The sequence below is a fragment of the Oenanthe melanoleuca genome, chromosome 1, assembly GCF_029582105.1.
Source record: "Oenanthe melanoleuca isolate GR-GAL-2019-014 chromosome 1, OMel1.0, whole genome shotgun sequence".
Classification (NCBI taxonomy): Eukaryota; Metazoa; Chordata; class Aves; order Passeriformes; family Muscicapidae; genus Oenanthe; species Oenanthe melanoleuca.
In genome coordinates, this window is record NC_079333.1 from 19187473 (window position 1) to 19201204 (window position 13732).

The window sequence follows — 13732 nt, forward strand, 5'->3', positions numbered from 1 at the left end:
AACACCTGTTTTTTAATTTTTGCTTAAGGCTCAAAGAATTATGTTGTATGAGGAAAGGAAGCACACTGCTCTCCTGAAGTGTGTGTCAGAATGAGCACTGTGCTAATGAAACACCGTGTATACTGATACTGAAATTCCCTTGGCTGCAAGAACTCGGGATGGGTGAGCTATCTGCTCAGCCCCCTGGTACCCAGCTGTAACCACCTTGGTTTGTTTCAGATGTCACTTCTCTTTACTTGGGTGTCCACATCACTGCACCCCAAAGCAAGCAGCAGCCAGCACTTCCACCTTGGCCTCTGCCCCAGGATGGATATTTGAGCAGGGTCGTGGTGTGGGAGTTGTCCTCCAGTGTCACCCTCCTGGTTGAAGGATGAGCTGTACAGCTGCCTCCAGGTTTGGGAACAGTGTCCCAGACCTTTCCCTTTGCTGTTACAGGAACTTCAAGGCAGCACCACTTTGCAGAAAGTCTAATTATCATCTGTGACTCATCCTAAGGGAATGCTAGGAGCTTTTTAACTCTTCTGTGAGTCTCTCTAAGTAACCAAGTTAGGTCTATAATTAAAAAGTGGTATTTTCAAAAGGCTGAGTGCTGAAGGAGTAAGGCTTCTGTTGAACAACTGCTGCTCCACAGGGATGCAACTGCAGATGCACAACAGCCAAGTGATGTGTGGATAGTTTTTGTCGCGCTTTGTTTGTACTGGAGTTACAGCCACGTCATTCCTCGCTGCTAAAGGGAGCACCTACAGCACAGTGTATAATGATGGCACTCAGGAGCCAGTCTTACCGCTGCAGCAACAACGTGCTGGAACCCCCAGCATCTCTGGAGCAGCTCTTAACCAAGGCCTGTTCTGCAGAAAAATTCCAGCTGCAGCAAGAGGCCCTGGTCACTCTGTCACTCTCAGGTGCAGGGCTGTTGGGGAGCATCCTTAAAAGCCTCATGTGACCTTTAAAGGACTTAGCAAAAAGGAAGTTTTTCTTGTTCCCCTAGGAAATGTTTTGTGCTGCAGGCTTTGTCTCTCCTCAGGGATCAAGTGCCCTCCTTCCAGCTGAGTTAAGTGGTGCTTCAGATGTGGAGTAGTGCAAGCTCTTCCTGTCATGGCTTTAAATGTTACGTGTGAACAGGATTGTCACACAAGCAGCTGAGTAACAGAACCCCTTTTAGGCCCTTGTATCAGTTACTGTTGAGTGCCTGCAGCTCTAGAGATGGCACTGCTGCGAGTGGGGAGGGCTCCCACAGCCACACTTCTGGCACCAAGCCAACACCTTCCATGCACCAACCATGTTTACAAATTAGGGGAAGATGGGGGAGAAAAGGAAAGACAACATGTTTTGATTATAACTTGCATTAACTTTAGATTAATAATTTACACTGCCAGGAAAACATCAATACAGGCTCATCACTTCAAGTTTCAGTGGAGCACATGCTACGGAACCACAAACGCTTTTTGTGTATCCATCAGTAAATCCAATCCCAAGAAACAAATTTAAGAACTGAGCCACAGGCTGAGCAGAGGTTTTCCATGCTACTGCATCAGGAAGTCCATGCTCCAATTACCAGCCACTCCTGCCTCCTCCTTACCCAGCCTGAGGGGCATTGCAGTGTCCAGACCTCAAAAAGCTGCAGTTTTGGGCAGTAAATTTTGAGCTCCCACCACTAAAGACTGCTAAATGCAAGTTTGCAAACACAAACTGAGCATGCTGTGTCCAGAGTTAAAATGTCAAAGTGGATGCCCTGTGCTTTTAATTCCATGGCTAACTATGCACCTACCCCCAGGCAATGGCTCCACGTTATTAGACACGAGCAGCTTTCCTAAGTAAGCACTATATAAGATGCCAATAGACAACAGTAGATCCTTTTGTTAAAGAAAGCAGAAGAAGTAAGGGGCATGTTAATAGGATAAAGTATAAAAGCAAACTTTATCCAATATTTATGGTTTTCTAGTGAGTCGTGCCAGAGATACTAGACAATTCTGGTGAGTTTAGAACATAACCCTCCCTTTCATAGCTTAAGGGCAGAACTACTCAGCATTCCTCAACTTGTAGTTATATAAGGAATTTTAAAAAAACTGAACTTCTTTGCAGTGTTCTACCGAATACACAAGACAAAAGCCTTCTTGAAACCCTGTAGCTTCTCCAAACGGATTTATCTTATCCTACAGCAGCCTATAAAGAGTTGTAGTGACACCAGTGAACTCCAATAGTTTCAAACCCATTTGCCTCTTCAGGAAACAGAAGGTGCCATTTTCTCGAAAGCTGACTTTTCCTCCCCTTCTCTTAGGAAAACCAACTTTGGTAAAGCCACTGCCAGCACAGGGAACTCAGCAGAGCCTGTGAGCTCTGACAAAGGGGTGCCCTACAAACCTGGAGATGAAGCTCACCAGATGGTGCTCCCAGGACCACAGCTGGCTTTGCCAAAGTTCAATGAACACTGGGACTGGGTCACTGCTGATACAGCACAAGCTGTGAACTGGCACCCCTTCCTTCCTGCTATAGAATTTTCATTTTGAGAACCTGGACAGTGCATCTCCCCTGCTTTAAAGGAATTAAATTTGGTAACAGGCTACACCCAGCATTGCCTGAAACAGCCACCAGCAGTTCACCTCACTCTTTGGTGGGGCTGTTTTAGATTTTTGGGTGGGGACTTTTCTTGCCTTGTGTTGTTTGGTAGGGTTTTTTTTTAAATTTTCTTTTGTGGGGGGGAGGGTTGTTGTGCCTTTTTATTATTTTAATATAGTTAGATGTATTTAGATCCATTTACAAGTCAGCAGGCTCAGAACAGCCAAAGCTGCAGGGTAGCACAGAGGTTGTTACTGGGTAACTTCACATCTTCACCTTATGTCATCAGTGTTCTGCAGGCTGCTCAGGTGCCAATTCCTGCTAAGCAAGCAGGAGCCCCATGGGATAAAACCACACAAGCTGGCATGTCAACCTCTGACAGGCACACACAGTGTGCTGTACTAAGCAATTCAAGCTCTCAGCATACCTCCTGGAAGCACTTCAACATAGCTAGACCAGATCGTTTATCATGAGTTTTGATAGTTTATCAGGATTCTTGAACATCCTTAGAAAAAAAAAGCCAAACCAACCAAAAAAAAAAAAAAAAAAAAATCACACCAAGAACAACAAAAAAAAAATATGGCTCTCTACATGCAAAAAAAGACTCTAAAAAGAGCCTACAGCTTTAAGTTAATCCCAGCTAACATTTGCCTCGATGATATTGTTCAATCAGTCAGTTCTCGCACCAGCAGACACCTGGGAGTGACAAAATCCAGCTTGTCTGGCACCCAGTCCTGAGGAGACTGAGGCCTCCTGATGGATTTGCTCCCATGATGCACAGAGAAGGAACACTTGCACTGGGTGAGGCAGGATCATTGCTCACCTTCAGCTGACATTCACAAGTTTCTGAAGTGTCTCACAAGGTCTAAAATTATTTATTGACCATGGAAGTAAGAAGATAAATATAATTTTTGCTCTCTCAGTTGCATGGAAAGTATTTCATAGCATGTCTGCTCTTCTGCCTAGCAGAAGTACTAAGAAATTCTGGGTATGAACATCTACTTGAGACAAAGATGTGGAAGAAAGTGGTGGTAGGTTAACTAAAACAAGGAATAGATCCCCAAGTCATTCTCTTATTTCAAGTTCTGTTTTGCTTTGTTCCTGTACAAGTGACTGATACAGTATGAACCAGCTACTGAGGAGCACGAGAAAATAGCTCTTCACTATGGATTATCACTATCTTAAAGGGATTTATTTAGACAAACATAACCACATGTGATGAAAATAAGTGAAAAGTTTCTCTTGCCTAGTTCAAGTAATGCCCAAATTGGTTTTGGAGGTCCTGAAAGTCAGTTTTGAAAGTGTGTTTTTTCTTAAATAAACCAAGTATTTCTGCTATGGAAGAAAAATAATGTATACATTTTTATGTTAAGTTTATAACAAGGCTTTTAAAAGAAAACAGTTACAGGTATTCAACTGCATCAGACTTCAAAAGAAAAAAAGATTACACATACAATACAAAAATACAAAAAAATATTTTTAGAACTTACAAACTCAAAAGTGGTCAGAGCTTTCCTAAAATAATAATAAAAAAATACATTTCAAGATGCACTTTCCTTTCTGCACTTGCAAGTTCAACTTTAGCAAGAAGACAGTTTGAGAGGCAGGATGAAAGCAAATAATGTATTGAATGCTACAACCATTTCCCAGCTGAAATTAATTTAGTGGTTGACACTATCAGGTATTTGAGTTTAAAAAGAACCATATGTTTGTTTGGGGTAGGGGAGGTGGTGGTGATTGTTAGCCATTTCTGTAAGTAAAATGATTTACAAACAAATAATCTAAATTAGACTGAAATATAGATGGCTATTACTAGCATTGAAATCCTTCAGCACTCTCCTGCAGTGTGGAAGCTAAGAAATAAACTGACCAGATTCATGTCACTGCTGAAAATCACTGCAAAAGGAAGACAGGCAGGAAAAGGTCAAGTTTTATTTCTGAAGTCAACACTTGTTAGAAACATCAGGACTGCAGATACAGCATTCTTTGACCTGATAGTGTCCACTGAGGTCATAGGCATCAAGGAATTTTGTCTTAAATGGCAAGACAGGGAAAGTGCATCTTAGATTTTTCATACTTAAGCAGTGAGTTTACTGATTTTTGGTGTGGCTTTTATTCCTTCTAGGCATAGTAAAGAAAAATATTTCAACCAAAGGTGAAGCTTAATGTACATTAGCTTGTATTTTTTGGTGGTGGCTTTTGTGTACCACTAGGAAATGCTAACAAGCACTACTCAAGGCTAATGATTTAAAAGGAGCACACTGAAAATACTGATTTACCTTTGTAGTGAATATTCTTTACAGACTGTATCTAATATACAGACAAGGCCCATTTCCTTAGGACAGAACAGGCCACTGAAGGTTACACATCCTACATGAAGTTTTAAACAAAATCAGCTAAATTACCAGAGCCACTCAGAGCAACATAATTCCTAGTTTGCAGAGACTTAACAAAAGGTGACTGCAGGGAGAAAAAAAAAATCCAGGTTCTTATTATTTCCTGTGTAAGATTATATTCAAATTAATAGTCCAGTAACACTTCTAGCACAAGACAATGCTCACTCTCTTTAGCAGAATTCCTAGGAGTCAACTGTTTCTCCTGTTATGAAGAGGGAGCCAGAAGTGAGAATGCAAGAGCATTCAATTTGAACCTGATTAAAGAGACAGTAACCTTTTTCATCCACCTTATTTAATCACTGACAAAAAAAATTATCTTAAAAAGGTACCACTCCAATTTCTTTATTATCTGTAACCTTTTGAAACTAATCACATGAACTACAAAATTAGCAAATGCCTTGAAATCTGTATACAAAACATAAATTACCTCTAATTTCAAACTCATTTATTAGTGTACCACTCAAAGTCTTAAAAAAGTGGCTCCAAAGATAGTCTCATACCATTCTTAAAAAAGGAAACTGTTCCTTTAATGTTACACCCTCCCCTCCCCCCAAAACACCCAACTTGTAATCCACATCATTTAGTTATTTTCTTGGTCATGGACATTTCCAAGATGAGATTTTATATTTCGTTCCCATAGCTTCTGGTTGTCAGAAAATCCATGCTTTCCTTTATTGAACGAATTTGGTCCTGCTGAGGTTGGTGTATCCCTGTGAAAAATAAAACAGGAGCAGTTGGGAAAGCCAGCTCAACTATAGTAGACTGTGTCATGTGACACTGAAAATGCCAATTTCAAGCCCAGTCTGCCCCAGAAACTACCACACATTTCCTTCTGTTATATCAGGAGACCTCACTATTAGCAACTGTAAGCTGGCCACAGAACTGATCTGTACTCAGCATATCAAAACAGAGTGATGAGATGGGGCAGGAGAGGAGGTGGCAGTGGAAGCAACTGCTGCCAGTCACAAAGATTAAGAATCTGAGGATCCAAATTTGCTACTGGAGAAAAAAGAAAAACCACCAAACTAGAGAACTTCCAGAGACTGACTTTAAAAGCAGTCTATCATGGTAAACACCTCTGAAATACAAATTCTCAAAATTCATCCCTAATTTAAGTGACGCCTCCTCTGAAAAGATCCCTACTTATTTTAGGACTGCTCCCCTACTGTCTCAAATCTGTGGCAAGTAGAAGAATTATATGATTTATTGCAAAGTAAACAAGCAATTCTTTGTCTTTCTGAGAGACAATTCTTATCTTCTCCTTGCACATGAGTTTAAAAACTTGACAAGACTTCCTACTTCAAGGCAAGTTATGAAAAGGAGAACCAGAAAAATATGAAGTAGAGACAAGCAGGAATTCCTACCTATTACATTTACAAGAAAAAAAAAAAAAAAGAATTTCTATTTGATGAAGACTCAATTTCTTCCTAAAAAATGCAAATGTACTACATTTAACCTGATAGCACATTTGAAAATCTTGTTTCTGGAGAAATGCTTCTTTAAACTATTCTACCTCCTTGTATTCTCAAAGCACCCTCAAGATGTGCCCAGAGCTGAGGAGGCATTTCACACACACACCCTTGCCCAAAGCACAGTTCAAAGCTGCCCTACCTTCCAATGTTCTTCATGCGCATCTTGGCTTCAGGGGGCATTTCCTCCGGCTCGCTCTGCAGGGACAAAGGAGGTCAGAGCCTGTTTGAGCTCCTCACATGCCTGACAAGACAAAGGCTGCACTACAGCCCTACAGGACAGCAAAGTGCTTTGGACACAGTGGAGCTCCTACACGGTTATAGGACAAAATACAAATTCCTTTGTTCAACTCTATGAAAGAAGGAGCAATAATATGACAATAAAATATTTAGCAAACCAGAAGCACAACTTTCTTTTGGCTCTAATCAAGCCTAGAGAAAGCAAGTATTAATTCAAATGATGTTGTGCCTCTTATCGTCAGGAAAAAATTATCAACATTTTAATGATTTCTTGAACCCACACAGAGTTATTGACCACTCTTAATCAGAGTCTAAAGAGATGCTTCTAGCTTGAAAATTCCTGCTATTTATGTTAAGAACCATAAATAACGCACTCTCTCTGCCTACCACACCAATGGTATTTTGTGTTGATCACTTGCTTATTACTCACATCTTCATCTTCGTTGAAAGCTGCAGCTACAGAAAGGGTTTTTGGAGCCAGGGTTGGAACAGGCTCTTTAGGCTTCTGAAAAAGACAAAATGCACAAGTAACATAAGCCTACTAACTCAAAAAAGCTACCCTTGACTTTTAAAGTATTTTGGCAAAATTAAGTCAAACATCTTCACTGAAATGGGCAACCAGGGGGAAAAGTTTTTGGCTGAATCAAGCACATAAAGGATTCTCTAATGACAAAGGAAAATGACTGCTCATTTATGTGTGATCACTCTGAGAAGCAAGCTGAGCCTTCTCATATTACAACTCCCCACATGCAGGTCTTAACTTTCTAGCACACTGCAGGGGTACTCAGCCACTGGTGCATGACATGAACAATTAAAACAGAACCTGGATAACTTGTGGTATTCAAAATTTTACTGTGTCACTGTTTCCATTATTCTTTTGGAATATTCTTATCCATCAATGTCAGAAAAAATGAGTGTGTTTATTTTCTTCTATTTTAACATGACAGCGTTCTGGCTTAAAACAACCCAATGCTTTTAAACTACTGTCAGTATCTATCACACAGTCCAATTAACATAAAGTTCCTTTAAAGAATACTTCTTTTATTTCCAACTTTTTATTCCTCTATTTAAAGGGCAGGAAGCTGTCAAACTCACAATTGTTACATGTGATACAATGGTGGTACCAAAAGTTACTTCAACACCACTGACAAAAAACAAGTTACTAGTAACAGATTGCTACCACAGTACTAAATCAATACTCTACATTGCTTTCTCCATTTACCTTTACTGGCAATTCTTTAATACATACTCCTAGAAGTTGCTACTGCAGCAGAGCCCTTATGCAACGGCCTACAGCTGTTCTTTACTGATACTGCACAACATATAAACACCACACCATCTTTAAAGCATCTGCAACCATGGAAAGGGGAATGTACTAGGGGAGTAAAGATTACTGAAAAGAAACAGGGTAAATTTCAGCACTGTCCCATCTGGTGCACTGACAGTCACCCACTAAATTCAGTGAACCAGAAATCCTCAGCCAAATTTATTGCCACTTCAGACATGAGAAACTGAAGCATGCTAGAAGCCCAGAGAAGGAAGCCTTGTCTGTTTTTCCAAAGTCTGAGCTGATCTGACTGCATTTATACCCTAGAATGCCAGCACACACCTCCCCTCCATCTCAAAATAACAGTGCACCCTTTCAATCCTTTGCAGGCCTCTAAAATGCTGGAATTGCTGGGTGCAAGGCTTTCACAATTAGAGTTTGAATTTCGTGCAGACAGCTACTCATAACATATCCACCACAGCGATAGGTGGGAAATGTAAATGAAGAACAGACAGGCAAGACCCTGGCTTGTCCTTGGCCAAGCCAGTGGAGGACTACTCTGGAAGTACAGTCATCAGATTCCTATCTGAACAAGCACAAGGATACCTTGTGCTAGATAATCAAGGGGATCAGAATTCTCAGAAACCTATGCAACAAAGCCCCATTTCTTGCATTTAACACAAATAAATCACACTGACCTTGCAAAGAACAGGCAAAGTTATGGAAATATGCTACAATTCCCCATGCTAAAATAAGAACTTTGGAAAGACAACCTATTAAGCCACCTAGATGCTTTCTTCTAGCTTTAAGCATCCTATGCTATGAAACTCCCAGCACTCATTTCAATGTAGCCTGAACAGCTTAACAAGTCTGCTCTCTCAGGAGCTCCCTCAGGAAATTACTGCAGACTTATAAAATCTCATTACAAAATTATTCTGTATGTTCAAAGATCTACAGTTCATTTCAATCAAGTCTTATGATTCCTGAGACTACTGACCTGTTATTAATCACCTTGAAGTACTTACACATGCACGACTAGCTGGCCCTGCAATGCCTGCTTAAACTTTACCCAAGTTACCCTCATGGGCATTCAAGGTTTCCTTCTGCAAGGAAGCCTCCCCAAAGTACTTCCCTTTTCCCTCAGTTTCCCTAAAATTAAAAGCCCTCAGTAAACTTACATTTGCTCCCAGTTTGATGGATATTGCAGATGCCTTCTTTGTTGTCTGACTGCCTATGGAAAATCCAAACTTGGACATTTTGGCAGGAGCAGGCTTTGTGGTGAAGTCTTCAGCTTCTTCATTAGCTGCCCGTTTCTCTGCACTGCGACTCGAACTTTCTCCTCCATTACTGGAAGAAACAGTCTTAGTTTTCACAGGTTTTTCTGCCTCTTCTTCAGGTCCTGGTGAAGTCGAAACAACTTACCAAGATGAGCTACTTTTACTGAGCAGATTGAAGGGAGCAGCAACCTCAAAAAGCATTATACTTTGGGTTCAATAGGTAAGATGTTTTTAGTGACAGCAGTTTCCACCAATGTATATTTAGTGGACAACAAAACACAAAGAGGAGAAGAAACTGCAAGCACTCCACTACTTGTAAAGAACTTCTTGTATGAGCCAGGAAAACAATCTTGAAGCACCATCTCTTTATTTAGTATGGAAGTCAAAGTTCATGTAGTAAATTAAATGTAGATGACTAAATTGCTTAAAGTTTTTAAGTTGCCACAGATAAGCTTTCACAATTGGAATCCCAATTCCAAATCTAGAGTAGACAATCTAAGTTAAAATTAATTCTACTTAAATTTCTACAAAACCATGTCCATGGCAGTCTCTAGGCTTGTCTGGCACAACTCTAAAATCATGGGAGTGACTACAGTGAGGCCGGCTGTCTCAATCATGTTTCAAGTCACTGCTTGTCCGCATCTCATCTGTAATAAATCTGCCAAGCTCTGCTTGAGGAAGGAATCAGCACTAAAAAAACATATATATAGATTTCATCTTTTTTGGGTTTGTATAGTCATGGAAAACACAGCAGCTGAACAGTGATCCACAGAGAAAAAACATTCAAGTAACACTTCCATTCCTATAAAATCAGCTTCTTCAGCTACACTAAGAGACAAAGGTGTCCTTGGAAAACTCATACTGAACAGAGTAAATGCTTCAGCAAAAAGACACTTCCCTGCTGCTGCAATAAGCAATCCACTGCAGTAGCAGAAGGGGGGAAAAAAACCAACACACATTAAGGAATGGACAGGGAAGTGCTCACAGTAGCAGTTTAAAACACTGGAGCTAGCACAAGCTCCTCATCACATCAAATGGAGAACAGCACCTTCCATGCACAGCAAATTCCAACCATCAGGGGATAAAGCTCTTTGCACTACTAATGCAAAAAGCTACTATGTAAGATGAAGCAATGGGAGAGAAGAAAGTCTGAACTGGGGGTCAACAAGACTGTAGCTCTGAGAGGAAAAGAAAAAAAAAAAGCAAACAACATCAGGAAAAAGATAAACTAGGGACTCAATCTATATATATATATATTTGCCTGCTATTTCCTAATCCTATGCAGCAGAACATATCACTTCTACCCACTCTTCCAGGTGTCAAGATAATAAGTGATTAAAACCAAAATGGATTTATCATTCACCGTCAGAAATATGGCAGATCACAAAAAAAATTGTAACTTTAATCAGACTGTATTAAAAAATGGTACTAGAAATTTGATCCAGAAAATATCAACATAAAAACGAAAAACAAAGCAGGAAAGGGAAACAAACAAAATTTACACAAGTGACCTTGGGTACTGGTATCTGTCTTAGCACAGTTTACCACACAGCAGTCTGCAGAGACTATGAGAGCATCCTTACAGCTAGTCCATGAAATCACATTAAACAGAATGTTCCAAGTCCAGCCTCATTACACTAGAGACTGTGATTCAAGGGTAGGCAGAAGATTCACTGGCCTTAAAAATACTGGAACCATAGGCCTAAGTCTTCGTTTTCATAACATACAAAATCCACAGCAGCCCAAATTCAGGGCACAGGGAACCAGTCCAGGTTCCTAGACTAGTGCTAGCTTGAAGGTTAATTCTCAAATACTGCTAAGCACAAGGTGAAGCCTAAAACAATCTACCCACATCTGTTTTTTCACCAAATCCTAAAGAGCATCTTTCTCAGAATTAGTTCCTATCAGCACTGCATTATGAGCATTATTTCTATGGGGCTTGGCAAAGGATGAACTCCAGACTGCTGAAAGTAACACTCCTGCTTGATGAGAGAGCTGTAAGGGGCACAGGACAATTGGGGAAGGTGGGGAGGGAGCCCTTGTGCTGTTTGATTTCTGCAGGAAACAGAAATGCAGATATATTAACCATTAAACAGGTCTCGACCATCTCCCATGCCAGTCCATAAATATATTCCAAGATATCCAGGCTGCTTTATTATTTCCTGGAGGTCACACTTCACCTACAGAAAGCAGCAGTACTACTTCCAAACTAGACTGGCTAGTGCCCTTTCCATGGATTATATAAAAAGCTGTCCTACTTCACAGCTAAGTTTTACTCATATGTATCAACAAACCACACGAGTGGACAACTTCCACTGCCCAGGTGGCTGAAGTGACAAGAGTGACAGTGCCAGCTGCACAGCATTTCAGGATCTGTTGTCCCTGGAAGTGCGACCACTGGGGCATGTGGGAACAAACCAGTCACAACTAAGTTAATTTTAAGATAAGCCCCACTATCTTGGCAAAAGCTAAAGATTGCAAATTGCTTTCAAAAATCCTTAGGGAACAACTATTCTTCCTTAGGGCAAAGGTAGCTCAACTCGTTCAGATCATGTTTCAGCACACAAAACAGTGTGAATTACTGATGCTGTCCAGTTATTTTATTACTAATACAAAGAAACACCCAATACCACCACCAAAAAGCCACCAAAGCCCAACAGAGAACTACCTGAAATCAATACTGTTCAAATGTCAGCAATTATCAGAAATAATATTCACTGTTGAGGCTACCCTGATTGGTTTACAAGCCTGATTTAATTTTTCAACAGATCTAAGAAGTGCCCTCTCCCTACAGATACACTGAAACCAAAAAAAAACCCCACCAAAACCCAACTAAAACAGAAAAAGAAACACACCAAGAAAGAAAAGCTTTATCGTTGCAAAGCCACTGTCCTTTCAACTTTAAGTTAAGGGAAGAAAGAAGAAAAGAAACACACAATTAAAATTTTCGGACCAAATAGTGCAGAAGGGACAGGAATGTCCAGTCATAATACAAGTACTATATGACCAAACAGCAAGCTTGCAGATTGTTACCAAGAAAGAAAAAAAAAAAAAAAATCCAAATGCTTAAAACAGCAATTAAAGAATATTCACTGTACCCATTTATAAAAAAGGTACCACAACTGTTGAAAGTTAATTTTAAGACTCTATGTCCATCCTTGCAGACAGCAAGGGTCGCATTTCTCTCAGAACACGGCGCAAGCACCCCGTATATTTTTACGAGAGAGAAATAGCGCATTTGCATGGACAAGGAGAAGCTGGTGTATTTTTACAAAAGCGCCTGTAAAGCTGGGCACAGCAGGTCCGACTCGGCCTCTCCTCCAGCGCAGCCCCCTCAGGCCCAGGCCACCCACTCTCCCCGCAGGGCCGGGCACCGCACGGCCCGGCCCGGGCAACTCAAGGCCGGGTGAGGCACACCTGCATCCCCCTGCCCCCGCTGGACGAGCCCGGGCCCCGTTCCCACCCCACAGCTCCGCGGCGAGAGGCGCTACATGTTCACCTCCTGCGGGCTGCGGCCGCTTCGTCTTCTCCCCCTCAGCTCTGCCGTCCGCCATTTTCCCCCGCCTCCTCCGCCGCCTCACGCGCCGCGCACGCGCGCCGCTCGGGCCCGCCCCCGCCAGGCCCCGCTCGCGACCGGGCCGGCCCCGCCCCTGCGGCGCGCGGGGATGGCGCGCCGGGAGCGCGCCGGGACGGCGGGAGCGCGCCCAGCGGGCGCTCGTCCGGAGCCGCTGCACGTGTGGGCACGGCTTCCATTCCCTCCCCCCGGGAAAGCGGGGGATCACAGTCACCCCCCGGCGCTCCCGGCATCGCACCCTGAGGTTCTGCGTCACGGGGGAGCGAAGGAATCGCGTCCGCTGCCGCGCCCTCCTTGCTGCCCGTGGTTTAACGATTGCCTTCCATGATTCACCAACATCATTACCTCATTGCCGCCTCGCTGTGTGTAAATATCTAAAGTGTGGAGGTGGTGCGCCAAGAAGGATCCAGGCTCTTCTCGGTGGTGCCAAGCAGTGGGACAAGAGGCAATGGTCAGAAACTGATGCACAGAAGTTCCACCAGAGCATGAGGAACAACTTAACTGTGCAGTGACTGAGCACTGGAACAGGCGGCTCAGAGGGGGTGTGGTTTCCCTCACTGGAGATACTCAAGAACTATCCAGATGCAACCCTGTGCCACGTGCTCTGGGATGATCCTGCTTGATTCGGGAGGTTGGACCAGATGACCCATTGTGGCCCTTTCCAACCTACCCAGTCTGAGGCACACACACTCACACAGCCAGTCCTTGCACTTCAGGGCTTCCCAGGGAGCTGAAGGCAGCTCTCCAGCATCACCTAGAACATCACCCTACAGTGAAGCTTTGTGTCCTTCCCAACCACACACAGCTGAAAGGAATCAGGTCTTTCCCTGTGCCAGAGGTGACTCATACCTGGAGGCCCCTGCACCTCACAACAGGCAATGAAGGGCAGTATTGGGATAGTGAGTCTCCTGCCTTCCAACCCTCACCTTGCAACAGCATGTAGGAAGAGGTCA

General features: G+C 42.5%; 1 protein-coding gene across 2 annotated transcripts; it reads right to left on the reverse strand.

The window, feature by feature from the left end:
- Positions 1 to 3726: 3726 nt before the first annotated feature.
- On the reverse strand, positions 3727 to 12813 carry PCNP (PEST proteolytic signal containing nuclear protein). Of its 2 annotated transcripts, none has more exons than XM_056505096.1 (5): positions 12705 to 12813; positions 9107 to 9327; positions 7092 to 7166; positions 6564 to 6619; positions 3727 to 5662 (listed from the first exon to the last, which is right to left on the reverse strand). In XM_056505096.1, the coding sequence occupies exons 1-5, from the start codon at positions 12757 to 12759 to the stop codon at positions 5533 to 5535; spliced, it is 537 nt and encodes a 178-aa protein (XP_056361071.1). In that variant the 5' UTR covers positions 12760 to 12813; the 3' UTR covers positions 3727 to 5532. The 2 variants fall into 2 exon arrangements, with proteins under 2 accessions (XP_056361071.1, XP_056361082.1); XM_056505107.1 differs by lacking the exon at positions 12705 to 12813 and adding an exon at positions 9351 to 9406 and having other exon boundaries at positions 9107 to 9275.
- Positions 12814 to 13732: the final 919 nt, after the last annotated feature.

Excerpts from the sequence above, each read along its gene's own strand:
- PCNP (XM_056505096.1), bottom strand. The coding sequence starts at position 12,759 with ATGGCGGACGGCAGAGCTGAGGGGGAGAAGACGAAGCGGCCGCAGCCC. Across the intron at positions 7,167-9,106 it reads CCATCAAACTGGGAGCAAAT|AAGCCTAAAGAGCCTGTTCC; the intron begins GTAAGTTTACTG and ends TGTCTTTTTCAG. Across the intron at positions 6,620-7,091 it reads CTTTCAACGAAGATGAAGAT|AGCGAGCCGGAGGAAATGCC; the intron begins GTGAGTAATAAG and ends TTGTCCCTGCAG.